Source organism: Muntiacus reevesi, chromosome 2 (genome assembly GCF_963930625.1).
Source record: "Muntiacus reevesi chromosome 2, mMunRee1.1, whole genome shotgun sequence".
In the NCBI taxonomy this organism is placed as follows: domain Eukaryota; kingdom Metazoa; phylum Chordata; class Mammalia; order Artiodactyla; family Cervidae; genus Muntiacus; species Muntiacus reevesi.
The window spans coordinates 139,689,091-139,713,107 of NC_089250.1; the positions used below are offsets into that span (position 1 = coordinate 139,689,091).

A 24,017-nucleotide genomic window follows, 5' to 3' on the forward strand; every position below is an offset into this window, starting at 1 on the left:
CTCATGCTCTTCCTCCAAGTCTCCCATTCTTGTTGGGGAGCCCTCTCCTCCTAGTCTCCCAAGCCTGGAAGTCATCCGCAGCCCCATCTCCACTTTCTCATCGAGTCTGTCATTAAGTCACACCAACTCTCCCTCCATCCCCTCCACAACCCCTCTCAGGTTCGACCTCTGGTACCCACAAGCACAAAGCTTCCTTTGACTTCAGTTCTCTTCACTCTAATCTGCTGTCACTCAGAAGCACAAATAACATTCCTCAAATGCCTCCATTACATCACTGCCTCACTCTGAAGTTGGCTGAGTCTCTCAACTGTCATTCAGGTCAACTCTCAATGCCTGAGGTGGGTTAAGGTCTTTGGGTAATTTCTCCCCACTCATACCTAACTGCCTTATCTCCTAGGACACTCTTCCTGACCCAATCAGGTAAGTCTATTTCCTGCATCTTGTCTAGACACCCTTCTGTGTCTGGAATTTCTTCATCACCAATTCCATCAAAGAGAGGAAAAGGTTCTTCTTTACTTACCATGTTTATTTGCACATCTTTCTTCCCCACCACTAAAAGTAGTTACATTTTTTTTAAAAAAAGAAAGACAGGGGAGAAATCAAGTGAGCAAGCTGTGCATAACTGCCAGTATAATTCTGCCCCAGCTACGAGCAGCTCCAACCTACTCAACTGCTATGACTTTTTGGTCTAGGAAAACAATGTGATGAAAATTAAGTTACGTACTTCCTACTTCAATATTAGAAGGCATGGACAAAGCAGAGGGGAATATAGGTGAGAAAAAAATCACTTTCAGAAGCTTCATCAAGCTCAGTTTTAGATCCTGATCCCTCAATGAAATACCCCCACATTATCAGGCTCCTTGAGCTGGGGTCTTGTAGGGACCTTCTTTAAGGTCATGAATTCTCTGCAGGAATTTTTTATTTTTGCATTTTCATGTTCTGTTTCTATCTATCTCCCATACATACTAGAAGTCAGCTAAATGCCAACCTTATAATCAATGTCAGAATTTCAATATCTGCATCTGTGTCTGTTATGACCAGAGAGCATAATTTAACCACTGTAAGCAAATAAGAAGAGAACAATCATGGAGTTATTTATAAATGACAAGTTCACAGAGAAGGCCAAATGACCAACATTTTAAGGACACAAATGTCACAGTGATTCCAATTTTTAAAAAGTGAGGGGGAGGGCTGGTTACCTCATGACAGCCAACTGCAGAGCTGTGTGAAATTAAAAACAAATTTATACTAAAATAGCATGATATTCATACTCTGAGTGACAACTGAATTCAGGGAAATTATATCAACTATCAATTAAATTAGTAAAGCCCAAGCCATGTGATGAACAGTCAGTGGTGCCTTCTGTCATTCAAAAGATTGAGACATGAATATTAACCAGGTCTCAATTAAATTAATAATTATCAAATAAAAACTGTATAGGTGTATAGTTTACTATTTAATCTGTAAATTGGCTTAGGTCAACCCAATTGGGTTGGTGAAAATTTGTCTTTAAAGGGAACCCATACGTTATCTAAGACTGAGAAACACTGATTCCATCAAACATAAGCCATCAGCCATCATTGCCTATACAAAGCATCATTTCCGTCTTTATCTCCCTCCATCCCCCTGAGGCTGAATCTACCTTTTCCTCTTCTGGTTCCCAAGGCATCGTGTTACTTACTACGACAGAGGTAACTGTTCCAAGGGTGCCTCTTCCACTAGACTGCCCGCTTCCCAAGAGCACAGTCTGAGTCTTGTTTCTGTCCCCTCATAGGGTCCTGGACAGGATTAGTGGTCACCCAAACCCTACTGAATGGGACAGAGGTACATCTACACAGCCTAGTACACCGGGACACATTGGTAATGGGACGGAAGTATATCTACATGGTCTGGACACCAGGACTCACTGGTCTTTTGTCTTCTGACATCTGTCAGTCAGCATCTAGGGCCAGGATTCTCAACATGCAGTCCCTGAACTGCTCAAAAATGCAAATTCTCAGGTCACACCCAGAATCAGAAACTTGGTGGATGGGGACCAGCAACCTGTATTTTAACAAGCCTTGAGGGGATTCTGATGCTCTCAAGTTTGAGAACCTCTGCTCTAGAAGGGATGCAGCATGGGTTAGGCAGAGTTCACCTGCCTCTGACTATGGTTACTGTGCCCTGGTTGCATTTCATTTACATGTATTATCTACAGGGATTAGGCAGCCCTAGGTTGCCTCTGCATGTTTCCATCTCCTCCATCACTCACAACCAGGGAGGTCCAGGAACAAGGATAACCCATCACCAGAACCTTCAGAACAGAGTGGTATGGAGGAGCTGGAATGCTGAGGGCTGGGAGTTATCTTTTCCTTGCATCTGAGTTACTCTTGATAACTTCTGCCTTTTTTAAAATTACATTTTATTTTTCTCTATCACCTTAAAGCCACTTTCCCCTTCCCAGCTTTCCTTTTCACCTGGTTCCCCTCTTCTCTGTCACAGTCACCTTCTATTTCTTTTAAAAAAACAAAACAAAACCCAAACCATTTGAAGAATAACCAGTGGTGCCTCTGTCGCTCGAAAGACAGCAACATGAATATTAATCAGCTGTTACACTGAACGATTATAAAACTGTATATACTTTGGTGTCACTCACCCATTCCCCCATCCCCACCCCTCCCCCAAGTCCCAGACACACACACTTCCCCAAAAGGAGCTAATCTTAGGCAGGGCTACTTAAGGGTCACGTGGCAAAACAAACTCTGACACAAAATGCAGCATTTGGCCAGCATGAGAATTTCAACATGCTGACCTTCACGCAGGAGGCCAAGGTCCAGATAAAATCATTTTAAAGGCTTGTGCCTCTTTGTTCCTTGTGTAATATTAAGTTTCATAATCTCAGCTGAGGAATGTCCAAATTAAGGGAATGGAGGAAATGGCTCTCCGAGAGCTCTTACCCTCCATGGCTTGCCCTAACTGCAAAACTCTCTGGCTTTCAAAATTCCTCAGTGAGGTTTCAGTTCTCTTGAACACTTCAATTGTATCACTGTAGGATACCAAGCAGCAGTACTGCATGTAATACAAGTTTCACTAAACCATCTCTTCAAAGAAGCAGCTTGTAATTGTCCACACCATGGCCACTAATGCATATGAGCTAAGGTACAGGTGTCTAAGCGGAACGCACAGGCAACGCAGTATCATGGTAAAATGCGGATGGAGAAGACGAGACTCAATGAAGGCAGCCGATGCTCTAAGGCATGCATTCGGAGTGTGCACCGGTGGATCCCAGTCCCGCAACCAGGCATGCTTGGACATACAGAGCACAGGACATAATGGGAATCATGTCCTCCGACCAGCCAGAGAAGAGCCAAAGCAAGCCTAAGGGAAGCCAGGATGACAGACGCTGCTTGGAGAACTAAATTGGCCTACAGAGGGCAATGCTGAGGGGAGGCAAATATTGCTTTGGGTCAAGCAGCAGATCGAGGTGACCAAAACAGACCTCTGACCCAGATTTCCTTTTTGCCGTATCGTCTATATTGAGGAGGTCCCCAAAGCGCTCATTAGTGATAAATTGATGGTGCGTTGGAATGACGCCCGTGTGGCGTCGAGCTGCGATATCGGCTTCTTCTTGCTCGCGTTTAAGTCGTCTCTGGTCCGCTAAAAGTTTCTGCCATGAAATTGCATAAAATGGGCAGTGAATCATCTGGTCCAGGGCATTGGAAAACTGCCAACAAAAACAACTAAGGAAAAAGGTGCTGAGTCAATAGAGAGGAAACAGATGTTGGAGGGGCTTTACGTTCCCGCTGTAACCACCCCTGTGTGCTCTGTGCAGGGAGGAGATGGCACTGCAGAAGAAATCTAGGCAGCACTGAAGGCTGGTCCCATGTGGTTACACTGTCTGCAGACTATCCCTCGGCTCAGCTGACAGCCTTCTGCCTCCAGATACAAGGCAGCGGAGGCCACATCATCCAGGGGCCCTTCCGGAGCATTCATGAGCATGGAGCATGGCAGGAGGCCGGAAGTGCTATCCTCACTCACTTAGCCAGTGATGAGCTCCCATAGCATATTCCCACAGTGGAACCAGGGTGGGCTCTTCCTCCTGCCCACATCTTTCCTGTTAAACTGCTGTGGGCTTTTACTAAGGGGTTCTATGGCAAGCAGGTCATTTTGTGCTTCCTATTGCTGCTATTTGAATATGCTCAAGAGAGTAGAAATATCCATTTCAGAAAATATGGCACCCTTCCTCCTAGACCATCCAAGCCTTCCTCTGAATACAATTTTAGGAGGCTTCAGCATGTGCACCAAAACCTATTTGTGATGGACAGAAAGCATCATTTATTATCCTAATGTACTTTCTACTCAACTACTTCTTCCTTAGAGAAATGAAGCTGAGTTTAAGGGACTGCTGTAGACTATACATATAGGAGATAAACTAAGAATAAGGTACCTGAGTTTAAAAGAAATATTCTCTCCTAAATTAAGGAAACAGTCATTCATTTCTGTTTTTAAAGGCCTTTTAAAATAATTAAAAAATGTTACATTTAACTAAATGTCCTCACTGCCTACTGAAAGGACCCTACAGAAGAGAATTTTAATATTTTCTTACTCTAAACCAATCATACATTCCCAGAATTAATATTGCTTGCAGGAAGGCATTAATTAGAACTGATCATTTTGAGCATTCTCAGTAAAGCATTAGCCTTCTCCTAGCAGGTAGTGAAATGCCTTAAGTGACACCTAGCTCCAAAGGAGGGTGCACCCATCTTTCTATTCTTCTCCAGGGTCTACCAATGATAAAGCAGTAACTTGTCAAATAGCTATGGGATTTCCAGTGCTCAGGTTAAGCTGTGGTAAAGATTCAGTGAGAAAAGACATGAGAAAGTGCTTTGTGAAACACCATAGGGCCCTTGTTTCCAGCCCTGCCTCTGTTACAAGGTAACTTTCTATGTGGTCTGGGGCTAGCCAGTACCCTATGGCAGTCCTTTCCTGGATAAAACAAGAGAATTAGCTAGATGACCACCAATGTCCCTTCCAGAACTGACAGGTTCTTGTTTTCCGAACTGCATTATCATCAATGTTAATAATAAGCCCCTTGTGGGACTTCCCTGGCAGTCTAGTGGTTAAGACTCCATGCTCCCAATGCAGGGGGCACAAGTCATTCCTGGATGGGGAACTAAGATTCCACATGCCGCATGACGTGGCCTAATAATAACATGAGTGAGTGCAAATGGAGCAGAGCTCCCCTCCCAGCTTGAATCTGACCTCGTAAATCCATCATTTCCATAGTTTAAACATTTAAGCCAAAAACCAGGGATAAGGACACCAGGAAGTGTGAGCCAGTATATTCAGGAAACAAGCTGCTCATCCTCTGAATCACTATATCAGCAAAGTAAAACCTGCTTCCCACAAGGTAGGTGAGAATTCTATCACAAAACCTCCCATGTTGGATGGTAGGATTTATACTCGTGAAATGGAATGTCACCTCCCTTCATCATACATAGCAGGCCAGGTTTCAATAGGTGGAATCTCATATCTCAGTGACAAACAGAAGTCTGTTCTATGGCCTGATGGACATGCATTGTGAGCTTTTCACATTGTTATCACAAATAATTCTGTCCATCAAATGCTTCCTTGAGTATCTTTTCATAGACAGGTGCAAATGTCTTACTGAGTACTGTCTGCATGGTGCCCGGAGAAGGGCAGAACTGTGGTCTTTTTTGTCCTTTGTCTCTCCAGCTGACAGCATGACTGTTACCCTCCAGCTCTCTTCAATGTCAGCCCGACCCTAAAGCCTTAATAAAAATCCCCCTAGACTCTGAAACCACCCCAATGAAAGAGAACATAGGAAGAGGGCTTTGGACTTTACAGGGAAGGGGACAGAGTTGTGTACACATGACCACCTTCCCCTGTTGCCACTAGCCTCGAAACAATTCTTCCGTCTTTTCACTGCATGAAAATGGTCCTCAGAGCTTGTTTAATCAATAGGGCCCTTTCCTCTGGGAATGTGAAATCTAGAAAGCACGTCTTGTAATAACACTTCATCACAACAGCAGCTTGTGATTCTGCCCATTTAGCTGATATACAGAACCACCTCTTCCTAAATCCCAAGAGAATGTGCCCCTTTCCTGGCCCCACCAGTCAGATCACTGCTGTGCACGTTTCAGCAGCTGCAAGACAAAGGCTAATGCTGAAGTTCTTGGGGTGGGGCACTGTCACCGTTTACCGGGGTAGCTCTGAGTTAAAGGCAACGTCTTCAAAATGTTTTTATAAAATGTATTTATCATGGTCATTATTCATTTTACGTTTCCTCTTTCTCCTATTGCATCCTTCTCACAATATGAATTGTGCTTTGTGTCAATAGAGGGTGAATTTCCTTGGAGAATAATAAAGTGGGGGTGAGGGTGCTCCCCTTTCGAGGCACTGAATGCAGTGGTGGGCAACCTCTTTCTGAACCTCCTGAGCAGTAGGACTGGCTGGACTTGGCCTTTGGAAGTTAGTGCCTTGAAAAAAATCAGTCCTACTTTTGGGAGAAGTGGACTAGAAAAGGAATGATCGAGCCTAGATCATATAAAAACTCACCTGTGAAAATCCCTATGTTTGATTCTAACTGCTAGGCCATGTCACCTCCCTAAATGTCTACTTCCTGCATATTTTTGTCTGCACAAGAGCTTAGAGAGTTCAAAAGTGGCGATTACCTCTTTATCATCATGACGCCGTCGAATAAATTCTTCTGTGGATTCCAAGTAATCAGCTGGTATAAAATGCCTTGGTGACTCTGAATCTTTCAAAACAATAAAGCAGAATTAAAACAGGCAAAGATTTAGTGGGAAACCAGATTGGGAAAAGATTTCACCTTTCATCCATGATAAATATCAAGTTTTTACCATTGTCGTTTGGTGGTCAGTATCAAATTCTGAAGGAAAAAAACCAAACTCCCTCCCTCCTTCTTTTTGGATTTACTTGTGAATTAGTTTCATACACAGAAAACTAACGAGAGGCAAAAAATGAGCAAAGAGAGAACCGTCTTAGAAAGGTGTCCCTATTAACAGGCGTGCAGGGTCTTATAGGACACACACTGTACACTCACACACACACACAGGGCCACCGAGAGAGGCTGCCTCTCAAAAAACCTCCGCGTGAGTCAGGATTGGTGTGAACTGCAAGGGGTTCAGGAGTTCAAATCAACAAATTTCTCAGATGTGCTAAACGGCCAATTTTTCTTTCGAAACAGAGTTTGGTGGTTAGTCTAAATGACATGGGGGAATCTGTTTTTAAAGAAGAGCAGCCACTACGAGCCATGATTAATTGCCAAGCAAAACAAACAGAAAACAAAGGACGGACCAGAAAATGAGCAGGGAGGGCACAGGGGAGGGGGGAACACAGCAAGCAGGATGGAGCGGCGGGTGAGGCGAGACTGGTCAAACACACAGAAGGCCACCTCCGAGGGGCGCCCCCAGCTCCCCGTGGGGGTTGTTGTTTCTGTCCAGGCCCTGGTCTGAGTACGGCACAGAGTTCCCGTTACTAAACGCCCGCGGGCAGACCTCCGGGGTCGCGGGTCTCTCCTGAGGGGGCTCTGAGATCCGGCTCAGCCGGGCCATGGTGAGCCGGGAAGACAGGCGTTTGGGCACCGAGGGCCTCCCCCCGGAGGGGGCTTCGTCCCGATGGGGCTGACTGGGGGGCTCTGGCTTCTGGCCCGAGAAGTCCCTGGGGCCAGGCTGTCTGAGGGGGTGCTGGAGGGGCTTTTTCAACCGAAAGGGGAGGGGGCTCATTAGGTAGATGTTCCTGAGGAGCGTGCCCTTGTCCCCCCGGGGATCCGGGCGCCAGTCGGGCCGCCGGGAGGCCTGCTGCTGCTCGTGCCTGCGGATGGTGGTGAAGCGGGTGTAGGAGGCCGGGCAGGTGCCCTTGCACTTGTTGAGGCGGTGTTTGGGGAAGTCCCCGTGAACGCTGCCGCTGCTGCCCTCTCGGCTGTCGCTGGACACGTTGGAGCAGCGGTCCAGCTCGTCCGAGCAGGCGGAGAGGGGCTCGGAAGGCACAAGGCCCCGGAAGCCCAAGGCGGAGTCCGCCATCCGGCTACATGTTGGGGAGGCATAGATGATGCTCCCGGAGCTCAGCCCGTCTACCTCCCGGGGCCGGAGCTTGGTTGACTCCAGGAGGGACTCGGCCGAGCGGGCGGACACGAGGCCGCTCCGGGCCAGCATAGGTGTAGGGGACTTGCTTAGCCTGCCGGACAGATCCAAGGACGGCATGGACCGGGAGCGCTGAATCAGCTGCTCGAAAGCCGTGATGCGGGAGGAGACAGTGTGCTTGGGGATGTGCTCGGAGCCCTCCTGGCTGGGGCCCATCTCGCCCCGGGCCAACGCCAGGCCGCTCCTCTCGAAGTGGGAGGCCAGATCCCGCACGCTGGAGGAGGGGCCGGACCCCAGGAAGAGTCCGGCCCGATTGATGTGGTGCATGTCGCGGTAGAGCATGGTAAATTGCGGGCCGGCCTTCCTCGAGAGCGGACAAGGCCTCCTGGCGGCTGCGCCGAACTCCTGCAGGCTCAGCGTGCTGCTTGAGCGGCCGTCGTAGTCCCGCCGCGAGCGCATGAGCAGGTTCTCCACGCTGCCCCCCACTGGCAGGGGGAGGCCTCTTCTGGAGTCATTCAGAGAACCCGAGACACAAAGATTCTCGCAGCTCTGAGCCTTTTCTGACGGCAGAAGGATGCTCTTCCGATCCTGCAAAAGAGCGCTGGGAGCAGAGAGCCTGGGTTTGAATTTGGAGGGGAGGATTTCCGAAATGCAGGCTTTTGCGGCAGACAGGGGCTTCTTGTGCTTACACCCTGGGCCTAACGCACTGCTACTGTGAGCTGCTCGGCTATGAGCTGAAGATGAAGAAATCATGTGAGCATTCCCACCTTTATGATCCACTGGAAGCATGCAGAATAAAATAAACAGACCCGTTAGGTTAAAGCTGAAAGCTGCTACAAAAAAAAGAAGAAGAAGAAGGAAAGGGGGAGAGGGAACATGCTTATTTGTCAGAGGGTTTTGTGTGATTTTTTGGTTTCTTTTGTTTTAATTTCCAGTCGATGTCCGGAAGCAAAATAATCTGTGCTGCAAAGCAGGTGCAAAGATGCAACAAAAAATGGCCACCCTGTTAGAATTGGGAAAAGCTCAGCTAATTTCTAAGAAAAGGGAACCAGAACAAAAAAAAAGAGAGAGAGAGAGAGAGATGCTTCAGGGAGAGCACGGTGGGGATTCAAAGGAAGGGAACTATTAATACCAGAAAGAAAAATGGCCGGTAAGAAACTCAGGGAGGGGGCCGGGAGGGCTCAGTGGCCTGGAAATGGATCTGAACAAGTCAAAACGGATCCCAGTAGCTGGAGGTTTACTCTCGCTGCCATCACCCTAGGAACGGGTACAGATGGCCAAGAGACACCCCGATAACACTGTAGATGGGCCAGAGTCTTGCAGGCTACGCCCCGTTACCTTTAGTGGAGGCTGAGCTGGATGGCCGCTTGAGCCCGCTCAGGCCCTGGAGGGGGATGTCTCCTCCTTCCAGGACACTTTTATAAATCTGCCTCTCATTCTCCAAGCTGGTGAGATCCCCAGGAGCCCCATCGGATTCCCTCTTCACCGCATGGAAGTTGGAAGAATATACACTGAGAACAATGAAATTTTTAAAAAGAGAAGAAAAAAAACCAACACAGCAGTTAGTATTTTTAACAGTTTTCTAAAAAGCACATTACCAGCTGAGGATAAGGAAACATACCTCCTGGAATCCTCACCAAGCACAGTCCTTCCTAAAGGGCATTCTTACTTAACCACAGAGCTCGACAGACAAAGCAGGCCCTCGGGAGCCCCAAAATATTCAGGAATTGTGTCCCAACAGCAAGGTGCTCTGAGATGACTGCATTTGTGCTTTAAAAGAATAACTGAGGAACACTTCCTGGGCACAGAGCAGGGTCAGACAGGAGGGGGTTCTGGGGCCCAATGACTGCACACAAGACGAGACAGTCAAGGACATGAGTGGAGTTTCTGACATGTCGCCAGCCAGAGTTGGCCGTTTCAAGTCCAGCACCTGCATCACTTTTCTACGTTGTTACTCACAAGTGCTTTGACCAATGGAGCATTAAATTGAACAACAAAAGGTAGTTCCCCAGCTGTCTTGGGTCTCCAGGAAAATCAGCCACCAAGTGCAACCGGAAGCTGGCATTCCTTATTCCATCTTATTCCATCCATTGCTTTCAAAATTTGTATCAGCACCTTAGGACATGCGTTATGGAGTATCAACTATCACTTGTTTATATCGCTCATTTTTATTAATCTTGTTCAAAGTCTAGGTGTTTTTGCAAGTTACCACAAATCCTTTATGGAATGAGGTGGGGCACAGAAAAAATTAAGAGCATTTACTCACTGAACCCTCCCCTCCCCCTAATTCCAGTTTTCTATGCCTTCACCCACAGACACACTGACATGTGGGCATACGCACACATGTGTGCACACACACTCAGATCAGGGGTGACCCCCTTTCTCCCACAAAAGCACTCAGGCTCTCACTAGGCTGCTTTTCTGTCCTACCAAATTCCATTTACCAGTATCAATATGGATTTTTCAGCATAAAGATATAAACAGCTTGATAACATTGATTCAATCCAATATTTTATTTATTCTCAGCCATAACCAGCTGCCTGACCTCACACCCCCTCTAGCTCACCAGTTATCAGAACCCACCCCCTACCCACAGTCACCCCACCTTTGGCCGTTATCCAGCCGTTATCACCATTTTTTCCTGCTTCCACCAGAACAACAAATCAGTACTCAGGAAACCTCTCAGAATGGATCTGCTCTAGCCAATTGTTTTCTTTCTGATACCAAAGCCAACATGCTTTTTCCAGATGTGCACACTTTGCTACTGAGGGGCTCCTTGTTTAAAAACAATATTTTAAAGCTCTTGAACAATGTTTTAAAATATATCATCTCTATTAGATCTCCTAATGTTGGAAAGGCATATCATTTGTCCCACTTTCTCCAAGGGAAAGCCGAGGACCAGAGGCATGAAGGTTATTTGCGGATAGTCACAGAGTTGTTGGGTCTTGCAGTGTTCCAACAGATCAGAGAGGATGGGGAAACCAGTCAGACTGATCGAGAAAGGGCCGGTCAGGACTAGCAGCCACAGATTACTCAACAAAACAAGTCAAATTCAGAAGCTCAGAGGAATCTTCTGGTTTCCAGTGGTTAAGACTTGGCAACTTCGCTGCTGAAGCCTGGGGTTTGATCCTCGGTTAGGGAACTAAGATCTTTCATGGTGTATGGTAAGACCAAAAAAAAAAAAAAAGGAAGCTTAGCCCTCAGTAGTCTGAGTTGAGCCATTTTTAGTTTGGAAATAACAAGCCAGGAAGAGACAGCGTGGGGAACTCACCCCCTGGCTAAGATGCAGAACTGACTGCTGAGGTTCAAGAGGGATTCAATAAAAACACTCACTGGAAGGGTAAAGTGAGAGAACAGAGCAATCATCTCAGGGCCAAGTGTTTCCAAACATGCCACCAGGCGCACTCTGGAGGAGGCAGGCTGGGTCCTGGCAGGCTGTCAGTCCAGCCTGGCTCCCATGAGAAAAGTGATCAGCTGAGCAAGTCTGCTATCTTTAAAAACTTGGCAAACAATCTGTTTCTCTCAGCCTCAGTTTCTTTCATCTGCAAAACTAGTAGGTGTGATGAGACTGTCCACAAAACCCACCTTCAGATCCATTATCTATACAGACCTTTCTTTTGAGCTCCAAACAGAGACATTCAGCCTACCTTCTAGACATCCTCTACCGCATGACCCTCAGACATCTTGAACCCAGCCTGTCCCAAACCAAACCTAGCTCTATCCCTCCGTCTGCCTTCACCCAAGCCAGAAAGCCAGTAGAATCACCCTCTTTTCCCCTCCCCAGACCTAACCAGTCCCAAGCCCTGCTTATTCCCTGTCCTGGAAACAGTCACATGAATCCTGCTCTCTTCCCCCTGGGACTGCCCACGACTGTTCCACTACACCTCTGCAGGAAGTACGCTGCCACTGCCCACGTCTCCAGTCCTCACTTCCTCCAGTCATCTCTGCAAATCACTGCCAATGACATTTCTAGAGAAGATCCAATTTGTCATTCCACTGCTCATTTTACTCACTCTACAAATATTTACTGAGCACCTACTAAAAGTCAATCATTCTCCTAGATGGAAAGTCAACAGAGGACAAAACAAAAAATTCCTGCCTCATGGAGTCACTGTTCAAAACCATTTAGTGGTTTCAGGGGAAAAAAGAAAAAAATAATAATAACTGTTTCTAGACTTTGGGGAATCTAGACAATCTTAGGGGCTTCCCTTTTAGCTCAGCTAGTAAAAAATCTGTTTGCAATGCAGGAGACCTGGGCTTGATCCCTGGATTGGGAAGATCCCCTGGAGAACGGAAAGACTACCCACTCCAGTATCCTGGCCTGGAGAATTCCATGGACTATACAGTCCATGGTATTGCAAAGAGTCAGACGCGACTTTCACTTTCAGACAATCTTAGAGTACTGCATGAAAAAAAATTTTTTGTATTTATAATATAATGCTACTGTCATTCACTTTTTTACAATATTTTTTAAACTTTTATCTATATGGCTGTGCTGGGCCTTAGTTGCAGCATGTGGGATCTTAGTTGCCACAGGTGAACTCTTAGTTGTGCACATGGGATCTAGTTCCATGGCCAGGGATGGATGCCAGGTCTCCTGCATTGGGAGCATAAAGTCTTAGCCACTGAACCACCAGAGAAGTCCCTGTCATTCACTTTTTATTTGCTGCTGCATGATAAAACCTTTCTTTGATTTTCCCCTCAAACACTTCCTGGGTTCCATCTCTGAATTGTCCATTCTGATTGTCATGTACGATCATGTAATTCTCCAATGACACTTTTCCTTGAGGCCAGGCAGTTTATCTTATGAATCTTTGCATGCCTGGTGTCTAGCACTATTGTTCAATAAATACACATTGGTGGAATAAATGATTCAATGGAGTTAAATGCCAACATGCACACAGATTTATGACATTTTTAAGGCCCAGGGGAGTCTCTAATCACTCATGTAGATCTACCCTAATGATTTGTGTTTTGATCTAAAATTAGATTAAGGGGGAAAAGTGATTTCTCTAGTAGACCATCACCATTGAGGAAAGAGCAGCTTGCTCTTGAGTGCCACCTGCTGGCCAAATAAAGCAAAGCTCTTTCAGCTAGGCAAAAAAAATATTTTCGTGCCAAAATGCTAAGTTACGTTGAAAATAATGAGTAGTCTACACTGTTGACATACAGATCTGATAACTCCAGGGAAATAAAATTCAAAATGGGATATACACTATGATCACAAGCATGAAAGATGCTTTTTGAAATGAAAGACTGACAGATGTATTAGGATATTGGGGCCATGGGTGAATTTCCTTCCCTCTTCCCAGGTTCTTCCCACATTGTGATAAGGAATCATGCTAATACAATTCTAAACTTCTCACATTGTGATAAGGAATCATGCTAATAAAATTCTAAACTGCAGTCTGCTCAAGATGTGAAAGTGGATTTAAAGACAACACTATCACTTCTTACAGACTGACCACAGAATTTTTGATCCTGGGCCATTTGGTGACTCGTCTTTCTCTGGTGCTTAGGTTAAGTCAAGTCTTGACAACATTTCTTTCACATGTGATTCGCGTTCACAAGCTGCCTGCCTCAGCGCTAAGCAAGCTGGATTCTAATTAACTGAGATCTATAGGTGCATTCATTTATTCAGCAAACGCTTATTGTACATTTTCCTACATGTCAGGCACTGCACTCAGGCTGATTTGTCCCCAGCTGCAAACACCGAAAAACTTCAGTCATTTGAACAAACTGGGAGAGAATCAAGCCTAAATTACTGAAAAGTCCCCACAAGGAAGGACAGCAGGAGGGAAAAGCTCATCTATTTCTGTCAAGATGAGAGCTGGGCCATGACTGAAAAACAGAGGTCTCCAGAGACCTATTTCCATGACACAAACAGAAAAGCGAAAGTTGCTCAGTCGTGTCCAACTCTTTGCAACCCCATGGACTATGAAGTCCATGGAATTCTCTAGGCCAGAATACTGGGGTGGGTAGCCTTTACCCTCTCCAGGGGATCTCCCCAACCCAGGGATCGAACCCAGGTCTCCCATATTGCAGGCAGATTCTTTACCAGCTGAGCCACAGGGGAAGCACTTGAACACTGAGACACAAGGGAAGCACAAGAAGAGACTACTTGATAAATGAACACATTGAATAGTTTTATGTACACAAGTCCTCAGAGTGTCTGAGAGCAACTTGCTCTTTTAAAATGCCTGCATGGAGGGGATTCCCTGGTAGCTCAGTGGTGAAGAATCCACCTACTAATGCAGGAGACACAGGTTCGATCCCTGGTCCAGGAGGATCCCACGTGCTGAGGTGTGCCACAACTATCGAGCCCATGCTCTACAGCCTCGAACTACGACTACTGAGCCCATGTGCCTAGAGCCTGAGCTCTGCAACAAGAGAAGGTTCCGCAATGAGAAGCCTGCAAACCACAACTAGAGAGTAGCCCCTGCTTGCCGCAACTAGAGAAAAGCCTGTGTAGTAACAAAGACCCAGCACAGCCAATAAAGAAAGAAAGAAAATTATATATATTTAAAAAGCCTGCATGGAAACTTCCCTGGTGGTCCAGTGGTTAAGACTCTGTGCTTCCACTGCAGGGAATGTGGGTGTGATCCCTGGTTGGGAAACGAAGATCCCGCATGCCAAAGGGCACAACCAGAAAAACATTCTGTATGCCCTCAATCCTGCTAACATACTATGACACAAATGGATCCTTGTTTTTTCTTTCTTTTTTTTAGTCACTCAAAACAGTAAACTCTAGCATGCCTTTCTTTGGTTAATTTAACACCCAATTTTGAATCACTATTGGTGCAAATGAGAGTTTATAGATGGCACCAGTAGACCTCAGCAGTTCCCTGGCCTAGAATATCATTGCTCCTACTCTGGTGGTAGCTCTGCCATGCACAGTTATGGAAGCCAGGCACACACAACCTTCATGCGCCTGTTTCCTCACCAATAAAATGAGGATTAAAAATAACAACTGATCCTAGAATGCTGAGGACTAAATGAGGTAAAGTATTAATACACTTTTGCTAAGCACAAGACTTGGCACACAGTTAAGTGTGCAAACAATCATTCAAATCTTTCATTCAAGACCTGTTCATTCAAGAACTGTGTTCTTAACACTGACAGCCTGTGGGAGCTACCTTCTGAATACTTTTAACCTCTACAATCTATTTTACTCAGTTGCTATGTTGCCTTTTTATTTACTTTTTTTTTTTTTGGCATGTTTTGCCCCTGAAACTATTAGGGGACTATATGTTATGCTTCTATCAGAATATCCAGCATAAACCCTTAGATCCATTAGAAATTCACTCACTGTCACCCACATACGCTAATCCAAGCTGGTTGACTTTGAAACGAAACTACTCTTGCAAAATGTCTTCCCTGGCCAGATATGATAGAGTGGATATGCCCAAGTGACTGTAATATTTGACCCCCAAGTCCATAAACTCAGCATTCACACCAAAGTCAGGCTTCTGCCTACACAGCTGAACTTTGCTCTGTGTGGAGTTACCCACACAAATGGAAGAGGGAGTAACAGTGTGCCTTCCCTCCCCGTCATATTTCAGAGTGAGATACAGACTGTAATCTCATGGTGACGAGAAGCGCCCAAATCTACTGGGTGCCCAGGCACTGCAGGTATGCACCCCTTGCCCTCAGGGGGTTCATAGTTTATTGTAGTCACAAAACTACAAAAGCATCAGTCAGGTGTACGGGCACGGAAGGAAGTGCCAATAAGAGGTACTAACACGTTTGTAAGGGCCTGGGGCAACAATGAAACATTTCCAGCTGGGATGATAGCTGCATAGCAAAGTATGGAGACAAGAAATCTTGGAGAGGATGTAGGTTGGCTTGGGAGAGGGGAGGAGAGGCCGACAGTTACCCTATGAGGAAGTGCGTGGGGTGTGCATTCACCAGCCAGGCAGAATTCCAAGAATTGGTATAGGTGAATGAACCCAGATCTCTGAGAATGAGACAAGTTGGCCCCATCTTTCCTTGGACAGCTCCAGCCTGAAGACTTCACCCCACTCATCCCAGTCACCTTTACACCAGATGCACTTCAGTCACACACCCTTCTCCACTCCCAGGAATCAGCTTCTCAATTCAAACAAATAAGCTTACAGTCAAAGGAAAAGAAGCCAACACAGGGAAAAGTTCATCAGAGGTAATATGAGTCATCACAACGTTAATTTGGAAAAGGAGGAGAAAAAAAAATAATTTTAAGACTATAATTGCTACTTATCACCAAACTATACATCATTCAAAGTCACTAGACTGAAACAAATGAAACACAAGCCTTCCCATTTTGGACATTTCATATATCAAGCCATGTAAACAATGATAACTTACTATCCAGGAGGCTCTGAAGAAATTTCTGGAGTCGGGCTGATTGCTGAGCTCTGTAAATGTCAAAAAAAAAAAAAAAAAAAAAAAGACTTACTTTGACTCAGTTATTTCAAGCCAAGGGGAAAATAGAGAAGCCCCTTTCTTGTCCTAGTTTAGATGAAGCCCTCCCGGAGGCAGGGAGCAGAGCTGAGCTGGAAGGGGCTCAGGGTGGGTGGACGGTGGTGCTCTTTCTCCGGGAGGAGGATCTCCGGGCTTTTGTCTCCCAGGGGCTGCACCCAAGGCTCTCTGGAAGGGTCAGGAGATGGCCCACTCCTCATGGGTATCTCCAGTTGCAGGCCCACTGGGTGGATGGCCCACCACTTCGCAACATGCATTAGTGACATGGACAGCACCTTGCACCAGCTCATCCCCAGCCCTCGGACCCCCCTTGCCAAGTCCACCAGACTCCGTCATGCACCCAAATGCCACAACTAGAGAGCGTCACCCAACACTTCATCAGGTATATAACATAAAAAAGAAAAAAAAAGCATTTAAAAAGACCATACTTCTAGATCACTCATTTACCCCTGGAAATGGGGAGCAATGCAGTTTCACAAAACCTCTTAATGCCTGTTTCACCAAGTGGGAAAACATGCTATCAAATGACAGGCCACTATGCAAAAGGGAGAAAACCAAGAGCTCTATATAGATAAAAAGCAGCATAATTACAGAGTTTAGGGTGTCTATCATCTTGGAGAAGGAAAGGCAAAGGGTGTGATATATTTGTTTTTAAAAATAACATGGTAGTTGAATAAGTCAATGTACAGCTTAACTCTTAAAGATGCTCCGATCTCTGCTAATGACCACTTCAAGAAGAACAAGCTCTCTGGAAGAGAAGAGGCACTTGGGGAAAGGAGAGAAAGAAAATATCAGGAGAAGGAGAAGGAAGAGATTGGGAAAGGAGGAGGAGATGGTGGGAGCAGAGGCAGCCTTCTTGGGGGCTCACCCCGGCTGTCCTCCGGCCCTTACCCCCAGTGTTTGCTCTCCCCTCCACGTCCACCCCTCCAGCCCTGGTGCCCACACTGGCCTCTCCTGCCCATCCCCTCCTGGAGCCTCCCACTCTCGACGCCTGCCCACCCAAGCCGGGTCTCCATCCTGGAAGAGCTTCGGCACAACCCTGCTGAGTCCTCTGGAAACACCCGCTTCCTGCCGTCCCCCCTCGCAGGTTGTCAGCTGGTGCTATACCTCTGGGGGCTCCCCTGATTCTTTAGCACATAACTCCAGCTCCCATCAGCTACCTGCCCAGCGACCTCTAAAGTGTTTAGAAGCCTCCTGGTTATCAGGTGCACTGACCTTCCCTCAGAGTCTATTTTTGGGGGGACCCCTCAGTCAGCTCTAACATTTGCCCCACCTCTCACGTTTCCTCCTTGCTCTGTTTTTCTCTGATCCTCCTCCTCCTCTGTTCTGTGTCAGACAAGATCCCCATGGGGGGCTATTGGTCCCCCACCCTCTCTCTCCCTTCAATCCTTCCTTGGCTCCCAAGGCTTCAACCAGCACTTCTCTTCAGGTGACTCTGACTGACTTTCAACACCCCTGCCTCTCATCCACTTCCAACTGTTGCCTGGATATGCCCCATATGATCCACAGCCAACACCTCAGAAATACCTGAAACTACCTCCTTCATCTTCCCTCTGCCCTGACTTTTTCCCCATCTTTCTTATGTGACATACTGACATCCCCATCCTTCCTGCTTCCTTCCCCAAACCCTACACCTGTGTTTCCTGTCCCTACCCTCAGTCTTTGTTCTTTACACCAATTAGTTAAAGTGTCTCACTGTGGGACCCCCCTGGTGCTCCAGTGGTTCAGACTCTGCAGACTCTATGCTTCCAATGCAGGGGGCAAGGGTTCTATCCCTGATCTGGGGACTAAGATTCCACATGCTGTGTGCCCCCAATAATAAAAAAATTTTAAAAAAAAAAAGAGAGAGAGAGAGAAATAAAGGGAGGAAGGTTGTTGTTTTTTAATTAAAATAAGGCATTGGCTAAATAATTCTTTTAAAAAAAAGTCTCACTGCAATTTCCTCTGTGAGTTCTCTCTCACATCTACCCTCCCCCTCGCTTCACACTGGTGCCACTGGAGTACAGGCTCTCGCCCCTGCATGCCCAGACCACTGCAGCAGTCTCCTTGCCCTCTCAACCTCCAACTGGAGGTTTTCCCTTCAATTCAGCCTCTCGGGAGCAAGGACACTGAGCTTCCTAAAACACTTCCTGAACTACATCATTGACTGCAGGGCAAAATCAATCATTCCCTTAACCATATTTTCTGAGCCTCTATAACCCAGAGTCAACCCTCTTTTCCCAAACCTGCCTCCCACTATTATCACCCAAAATGTTCTATTATAGCCAAATTTATCTACTTCATTCCTGAATCTATATTAAATATGTTTATTTTGCCCCCTCTACCATTCCTCCAATGGATGGCCCCCACTTTCACCTGGTACCTAAATTCCATCCATTCCTTAAGATCGGGGCCAACTCCTGAGAAGTCTCCCCTGATTTTCTGGAAGATTTCCCCCTCTCCTGAGCCCTTAGAACCCATAGTGGTCATTCAGCTCTTACCAGGCACTGCTATGTACCAGTGGAGCTCTTTTATTTAAGAGTGTGGCTAGCTGCTATGTTCTTGAAGGCAATGCGTCCACTCTTGTGCTGACTTAGAACCTCTCTCAGCCTTAGCTAAGGGCCATGGGTAACGCATAACTGAATCAGTGTCAAGATGACACATCCACGCAACCTCTTCAGGCCCACCTAGCCACAGGCAGGACTGTGGGTACCAGACGCCATCTCTGCCCAAGGGAGGTGGCTGTGAGCTCAGTAACCTCTGGCTGCTGTCCATCCTGGCACCTGTTACAGAACCACTCTCTCTAGGCTACTTTGAAAAGAGTGCCTGCTGACTGGCTGGGGCTCCCGTCCTGCCTCTTGGCTCACTTCAGGACTTACCTACAGCCACAATTCTCCTTCAGAACCAGCTCAGACCTCCATTCCCACAAGAGCGACAGCAGCTGCCAGTCTCTGCCCTGTTTGGAGACTCAGCCCCCCACCGTGCCCACCCGTCACCTATCCGCCTGGTTGCAAGCACTGTCGCTCATCTTCTGCACTCCCCTGGGCCTATCCCCTGGTCCCTGCAGGCTAACTTCCTCTGGGGACTCTGGACTCCCAAACCCTAACTCCCCTGTATCTGCTTGCAGTTCCTTCCCCCTCTTATCCTGGCCCCCTTGGCTGTTGCCACGATCACCCAGTTTGAGTCCCTGGCTCTACGTGACTTCATATCCAAGTAACCTATACTGGTGGCCTGACCCTCCTTGTCTCAGTTCTGTTTAAGAATAACGTGGTCCGCTAGCATTTTCCATGTCTCTGCCATAGTCTGTGGACATCCTAGCCTCTTCAGCAGTGTCCGCATTCCTTTTTTATTTTCTGTAAAGATACCCTTTCCTGGTAAGAGTCTCCTTTGTTTTGTCAGGCAGCCATGGGGAGCCATTCTCCAAACATTTGGTATTTTTCTTTCCCTTGGGAGCCCATTTATCTTGGACTCTCTTTTCTCTCTGACACATCCTTTAATAAACCACACTGGGACATAGCTCTCTATAAAAATATCAATGCAGGCTGAGTTTCAAATGCATGTGGCCAGGCTGTCTGGCCTCTGGAGAACATTTTTTCATTAAGAACTTTCTGACCTTGCAAATTACAAACACTACTACTCTGACGGTACCGTCCACATAAGAGGCTCTCGATTCACGGTGGCTGTGTTTTTGAAAATGATCTCTGAGGCTTGTATCTCCCAGGGCTGCAAAAAAGCTACGGAAGTTGCCCACAAAAGGCTCCCTGAAAATTCAGAGAAGGTATACACCCAAGGAGGCAGAGGGGAGCTGTAAGGATGACCCCTTGAAAGCAGAGAAAGAGGATGGTAAGGGCGGGGGAGCAGCTAAATCACCAGCCAGCCTGCATATATATATATCTGAAAAATTCCCTGTAAGGAAAATGCCAAGCTCAAAAAAAAAAAAAAAAAAAAACCAAGCAAAAATTAAGTTAGGGGGTAAGGGGGATCTAAACCAGGAGTCAGAAAGCCATGCAGCTTAAAAATAACCAGCATAACCATTCATCACCCCCACTACATCAAAAACCACAGAACAAAGTAGAGAGCAAAGGGAAGCGAGGGCATGAGAAAAACTCAGAAATACCTGCGACAGGTTTGTACTGGGTGCTTTATTAAGCGTCTCCGTTTTTTCTAAATCTGCCTCTAACTCTGTTTGACAGAGGTTGAGATCAGTTTCTAGATTAGTCTGGTTCAAGAAAGAAAAGATGGGAAAGAGCGTTTTAGTTAGGAGGAAAGGCAGACAGAAGGTTACATTAGAAAAATGAGTTTGTTTAGTGTCATACATTAATAAGGCAAAGATGGGCATGACTAAAATACAAGAGCTTACTAGAAATGAGTTAAAGGCAGGAGAACCGAGAATGCAGCATTAGGCAGAGAGAATATAAATCCTGTGGCAATCAGAGCTCCAAAATGCTACTCTACTTGCTAAAGAGAGGAACTACACACACCACAGAAACCTACCTTTGAGGAAATACCTGTTTTTCTCTCTTTTCAGAGTATGCTGACTATGACACATACTATATGTCAGTAGAATAAGTAATTGCTTTTATAACCTCTACGTATTAGTATAAGTCTTAGAGACTTTGTTAAACTGTTTTATCACCAAGCCAAAAACAAAAAGTTATAATCAAGGTTTTTTTTAAAAAAAAAAAAGGGGGGGAGGGAGGAGGGGATTTATTAAAAGAAACACCCCACAACACACTCACACTAGTCAGGCCAGAGCATACACACAGCCCGCAGGAGGAGCACAGCGGAATTACCTTTCTATCCTCTCTAGGAAGGATAGAGCAGTCTCCAGGAGTATAATCCCATATCTTTTTGGGAGGCTGACGGGAAGCAGAGGAGGAAATGAAGAAATGAGCATAAAGACATAAAGACAAACATGGAGACCGGCTCAAACAAAGAGGGGCAACATTAGGAGAACTGTCTCAACACAGAAAAGTGAACTAAAAACGGAAGGAGCAGGCACTCTGCCTCCTGAGGCTGCCTGGGGACCCCACAAACTCTTGGGAGCTGGAAATGTGAAGTGGGAGGTTTGTTTCTACATCTAGATCTCAGGGAAATAACTGTTGGATACGAAATAATCAAAACTTTAAAAAGAACAAAGAAAAAGCATTAACACCAATTTGAATGAAAACAGAAACATTTCAATTCCACGTTGTTCTTTTCCAACTAAGACTGACACTGTGAGCCCACATTTTGGAGGGAGTCTTTCCCACTGTAAATTTTATCATGTCTTCACAAATGTGTGAATTTGGAGATCTGACCAAGGGTCGGTAAATGGTGCTAAATGTGCTTTCTGTGATTTGTGGCAAGGAAACCCATGTATAAACCAGGTGTTAAATGTTATGCTGTATAACTAGACAATTTCATCAGATAATTTTTTTTAATCTCTTACAGTTTAACAAGACTTGATAACATTGCTGATGGTAGAGGCAGACCTTCCATCTCTCTTAGAGGAAAGAGTTTATACTTTGAATTTAAACAGGTTATTTTCATTTTCTCCTTTCACTCTTCTTGTTAGAATGAGTAGCAATCTGCTACATTTGGGAATTCCCAAAGTAGTAATCTGCCAGGAGAATTGTTTTAAGGGGGTTCCAGTGTGTGCACTTAGTTGCTCAGTCGTGTCCGACTCTTTGCAACTCCATGGACTGTAGCCCACCAGGCTCCTCCATCCAGGAGGATTCTCCAGGCAAGAATACTGGAGTGGGTAGCCAAGCACTCCTCCAGGGGATCTTCCCAACCCAGGGATTGAACCCAGGTCTCCCTCATTGCAGGTGGATTCTTTACCATCTGAGCCACCAGGGAAGCCCAAGAATACTGGAGTGGGTAGCCTATCCCTTCTCCAGCAGATCTTCCTGACCTAGGAATCTGAGCCGGGGTCTCCTGCATTGCAGGTGGATTCTTTACCAGCTGAGCTACCACAGAAGCCCCAAGAGGGGACCAGAGGAGAGGATATCTGGAAGTTACAAGATATGTCTAAACCTGCAATCTCTTCCCCATTCTGTATACCTTTTTGTTCTGCCTGCTTAGACTTGAAATTTCTTACACAATGACCTCTGAGGACACGAGTTCATTAATAACTCCTATCATTCTGCACAAATTTCATCATAAACAACTCTATGGCAGCATTCAAATTAGTTTTACATTTCAGCTTGAGCTTACTTACAGAAATCACATCAATTTTGTCAAAATTTTAGTGGGGAGGGAGGAAGAAGAAACGGCTGACACCCAGGCCCTTTGTAATGAATTTATAGATGAAAAGTAACCTGATTCCAAGGCACCTTCACCACTACCATTAGCAGGTCAGTAACGTGATCTCTGTATGCTTATATTCTGCAATTTGTAGAGTAAGTGCCACTGACAATTATCACTCATCTTTAAGCACTTAATACACTTGAATCTTATTAGGGATGACTTTTTCAAGTCACTGATGGTAGCCCTACTCATGTACTTCCTGCAAAATATTAGACAGTGCTTACAAATAAAATTGGTTTTAAATCATCTTCCCCGAATGGTCCCTGAAGTCTTAAATCAGCTGATACTCTACAACTCATTAGACCTAAAAGGTATTATAGTCAGGGTCTTATTGAAGCTTCAGCTCACTAAATCAGGGTGGCTTTAAGTGAAGGGGCTGAGGAAGAAAGGAGTGCAAGGTAAACATCTACAGTTCTGGCTGGCTTTATAGATGGGAAGCAGGTCCTAGGTTCACGTGGAATAAAAAGGAGAAACGATGATCCACATGCTTTGACAGGAGTTTTAACTTCATTCTGCTCCCAAATGACTGAAAAACCCTCCAAAACAACTTCCACAGTTTATACCCCTTTTATTTCTATCTCTTACTCTTTAATGGCACAGAGTTGATTGGGGTAGGAGAAGTGAAGAGAAGAAAACAATTTCTCCCCATCACACCTTCCTCGCAAGCTCTGGGAGTACTATCCAGTCATCAATCTGGTTCAACCAGGTAACAAGCTCACCCTTATGCCTCACACCATAAGGACCTGTGCATCTCAATGCTATTCCTCAGGATATGGGCATTGATTAAGCTACTTTGGCAAGTCTTCAAAAGTATCATCTTTTTGACTTTAAAAGACCATACAAGAAGCAGTAGTCCCATTTAAGAAGTCTAAGGTCTATGTAAGGAACACTCTGGCTTCAGAGAAAATGGCATTTTGGAAAAACATCTCTAAGCCTTTAAATAATTAAGAGTCAGTTGGGACAATAGGGTAGGAACACAAATTACAGGAAGGTCCCAGTACACGATGGACTGTTTTCTCAACATTTGTCTGGATTGGCTGTGTGGTGTTCAGACTACCATTTCCCATAGAAACAATTAATTCACTGAGCTACTCACAGAGCCTATCTAGGCACACTGTGAATGAAATGCTGTCAATCGCTAACAGAAGGAGTATTAATTACAATGACAGATTTAGTAAAACAATA

General features: G+C 45.7%; 1 protein-coding gene across 2 annotated transcripts in view; it reads right to left on the reverse strand.

Moving 5' to 3' along the window:
- SORBS1 (sorbin and SH3 domain containing 1) overlaps positions 1 to 24,017 on the reverse strand; it is a 234,492-nt gene that overhangs the window by 27,200 nt on the left and 183,275 nt on the right. The window contains exons 17-23 of one of the 2 annotated variants that reach the window (XM_065922954.1): positions 21,335 to 21,400; positions 20,659 to 20,760; positions 16,449 to 16,498; positions 9,444 to 9,616; positions 7,418 to 8,884; positions 6,675 to 6,760; positions 3,479 to 3,646 (exon numbers count right to left, since the gene is read on the reverse strand). In XM_065922954.1, coding sequence (XP_065779026.1) covers positions 3,479 to 3,646; positions 6,675 to 6,760; positions 7,418 to 8,884; positions 9,444 to 9,616; positions 16,449 to 16,498; positions 20,659 to 20,760; positions 21,335 to 21,400 — 2,112 coding nt within the window. The remainder of the gene's footprint in view (positions 1 to 3,478; positions 3,647 to 6,674; positions 6,761 to 7,417; positions 8,885 to 9,443; positions 9,617 to 16,448; positions 16,499 to 20,658; positions 20,761 to 21,334; positions 21,401 to 24,017) is intronic. The other variant, XM_065922955.1, reaches the window with a different exon arrangement.